This window comes from Mobula hypostoma, chromosome 13 (genome assembly GCF_963921235.1).
Source record: "Mobula hypostoma chromosome 13, sMobHyp1.1, whole genome shotgun sequence".
NCBI lineage: Eukaryota > Metazoa > Chordata > Chondrichthyes > Myliobatiformes > Myliobatidae > Mobula > Mobula hypostoma.
In genome coordinates, this window is record NC_086109.1 from 4928004 (window position 1) to 4931519 (window position 3516).

At 44.2% G+C, this 3516-nt stretch overlaps 1 protein-coding gene across 4 annotated transcripts in view; it reads right to left on the reverse strand.

The window, feature by feature from the left end:
• Positions 1–3422, reverse strand: part of LOC134355376 (6-phosphofructo-2-kinase/fructose-2,6-bisphosphatase 2-like) — a 114951-nt gene extending 111529 nt beyond the window's left edge. For 3 of the 4 annotated variants that reach the window (XM_063065167.1, XM_063065169.1, XM_063065170.1), the window contains exon 1: positions 3363–3422. Coding sequence is in view for 1 of the 4 variants with exons in the window: in XM_063065168.1 (XP_062921238.1) it covers positions 3363–3384 (22 nt within the window). In the remaining 3 variants the exon portion in view is untranslated. The remainder of the gene's footprint in view (positions 1–3362) is intronic. The other variant, XM_063065168.1, reaches the window with a different exon arrangement.
• Positions 3423–3516: the final 94 nt, after the last annotated feature.

Sequence of the window (3516 nt, forward strand, 5' to 3'; positions counted from 1 at the left end):
TAGGTATCAAATGTTGAAGTTTAAAACATTACAATCAAAATATACTCAATTTTATTCAGGCTTATTCTGAGTATTAGCAATAATACATTCCATGAATATTCAGATTTAAGTGTACAGTTATCTACCATCGCCTTACTTTCTATAACATATAAACTCCATTGCCAAGCAGAATGAAGGTGACTGGATAATTCCTTGCCCAATCAAGCTTGATAATCATGACTCACAATTAACCTCAGCAAACAATTCATATGCAATCCTTCATTCAAAGCCAAAAATGTTTCCTCCAGTTTTTAAACATCCAGGAGATCTTCAAGAGGTGGCTGAGAACCCTCACCATCCAAGCCATGTCCTCTTTATGTCATTACCATTGAGTTGGTGGGGTAGGAGCCTTAATAAACCTGATTCTGATTGTTTTCTGCAAAACACACTGTTTGCTGGCTCATATTTTCTACCCTACATCAACACTGGCTGACGGAGAGAAACGAGACTGCAGACGTTGGTATCCAGAGCAACCATCTGCTGGAGGAAGTTCAAGTTTATTGTCATTCGACTGTGTAGACGTATACCACCAAACGAAACAATGTTCCTCTGGACCAAGTTGCAAAACACCATACATATAACTCATACGCAAACTTAAAGTAACACCACAAATAAAATAGCAAAAATAAAATATATTCCAGAAGACTGACATTTAGCATAAGGTGTATTTACAGCACATTAAAAAAAAATAAAATGACGTTTCATACATGATCCAGAGAAGCGAGCAGCACTTGTCTATGGTTCAGGTCCATCCCGACTCCTTTCCTACTTGACCCAATGACTTCCTCCAGCAGATTTTTTGTTGGCCATTGACTAACCGATGCTACGAATAACTCCAGAGTTCAAAGGTCATGCAGATTAAATACCAATGCTTCCTTTGGCCTCCATTTTCAACTGAAAAAGTCACTAAATCACAGCAAAGAGAAATGTCACAGCTGTGAACAGCTTGAAGTAAAAGGTATCAAGACACAGGTGTTGGTTGGATACACGACGAAAAATATGAACCAGCTATCAACATACAAACTGTTGGAGGGTCTCAGACAGCTGGGGGATGCGAGAGAAAGGAAGAAAAAACCCATATGGATTGGTGTGCCCGACAGTCACTGTTCTTACCAACACCTCCTATTTCACTTGCTTCCAAGCCAATGGTATGAACAGTGAATTGTCCAGTTTCAGCTAACCCACTCCAAGAAGTCCACGTAGGTTCTTTCCTCCATGGTCATCTATCACCCCAACTTCCCAAGATCCATTATCCTCCCCCACCTAGTTCCATCTGCCCATCACTCACATGCATCCACCTGTGTCCTCCCTTGGCCAACCCCATCTACTTATGCTCTCATCTGCCAACAACCTCTCCCTTACCTGGCTCCACATTTCTTGCAGCCCTTCTCTAGCTTTCCCCTCTCCTGTCTCCACGTGCTCAATTTCTTTTTCCTCATCTGTTTCCCCCTGTCACACACCAACTTCTGTCTCAAACTACAACCCCCATACACCCCCAGCTCCATCTACAATTATGTCCCACCTCACCCAATCCCTATCAGCCACCAACTTCTGTCTCAAACTATAAACCCCAGCACCTTTACCTGATTGACTATAAATGAACAAAATCAGCGCAGACATCTAGTGCAGATAATGGATGTCTTCATACAAATCTTTTGACAATTTCATCTTCCAAATTTTCATTTCCATTGCAATATTCAAGATTATTGATACCTTTAAATTTTTCATGGTTCCTATTACTGAGGTAGTGAAACTGTATCATTTTCACTCCTGATGTTTCTGGCGTGTCCAGTCCTGAATGCTTGAAACCACAGTGAGCAAAATGGTTTGGAATTGTCTTACTACTTATTTCTTGCCAACCATCAGTGACAAAAATCACTGCTTTGAACATGAGAACACATATCTGATGCTACTTAAAAACTCTTCACTCTAGGCAGTATAGTGTCTAACAACCACACAAGTGCACGTGACTGGCACTAGTTAGAAACTGTTTGGCAATAGTCTTTTGTCCCAATTAAGCAGCATAGTGCCCAAGTAAACAAAGGGAAGACATTGCGGAGGGATCGTCCACTGAGTCAGTGTGGGTAAAAATCAGAAACTTAAAGGGAGCATTTGGGAGTATTCTATGGACCCCAATAGCAACAGGGAACCTGATGGAGAGGCAGACTGTGTAAAAGTGCAAAATAACAGGGTTGCTGGAGAAATTTCACTCAGTGGGTACTGAATCTTTGACTTCACTCAAAAACACAGTGGAGTCTTAGCTATTGTTTACATTTAAAACAGACTGATACTTCAGCACATGACAGAATTCAAGGGAAATATAAGGCTGTTGGGGGGGTGGTACTGAGTGGTATACAGCAGGCTCAAAGGGCCAAATGGCCAACCTGCTCCAATTTCTTAAACCTGGAAAGGAATTTTGCTCCCTTAATGTGTCACAGCCTTCCAGCTCCTTTCACAAGCCATTTATTGAGGCAGAGAAATGCCAATGATTTGCTCTTGTCCAGCATAGTTCTTACTTCTTCATTCCAGAACATTCTTTCAAACTAACTTGCAAGACTACCACTTTCACTCAATAACTCCAACCACTAAACAGTGACTTCGGACTGTATTCTGAAATTAGTCCACAAAGATAGTGCAAAATAAAACTAAAAGGACTGTAGTGGTTTATCCAATACACCAGGACGCACAACTTCCTCCAGGTTCAGTAATGTCACAAGCCATGAATGAACGTCAAGATTCAAAAAAATTCGTCGTACATTTATTATCAAGGTATATATAAATTTTACAACCTTGAGATTTGTCTGCTGACAGGCAGCCACAAAGCAAGTTCATCATCACACACCGACGATGCAGTCTCTGCACAATGTCGATTTGGAGCGTTCTGCATTTGGCGTTTGATCGCTTGTCAAAATCGTAAAGGCTTTCATTCTGCTACCTAATTGTGCAGGCAAGAACTTTCAGATTCTGTTCGGAGCGGAGAATCAATGAGGGGCACATTTTCAAAGAGCCGATTTCAGGGAGATTAAATACTGAGAGGGACACACACAATATGCTGGAGAGCTCCTGCCCAACTCACACACCACTGGTGATAACATATCACACCCGAGCTGGCCGGAGACTCCAGCCGCCCCCGCCATGGCTCTGCCAGGCTATCGCGCTAAAAGGAGCTGCAGGGCACCAGGTACCCAAACCCAGCCCGATGACCCGCTCCCCAGCGCCCGGTCTGTTGACAGGCTGCCCATATCTGGTTCCCGTACACCGCCGGCGGCTCGGCCAAGCAGACACACTCCTCGCCGGCCGGTAGCCACCCTACAGCCACCTACCTTTCCTCGGCCGCAGCGACATCTTGCACCAGGCTCCAGCACGTGACCGCACGCTGCTATGGTGACGTAACACACGGCCCCGCCCCCCGTGTCGGTTGCTATCAAGCCCCTCCCCCCAGCCGGTGAGGGGTCGCGGGTAGGCGCATGCGTCGTG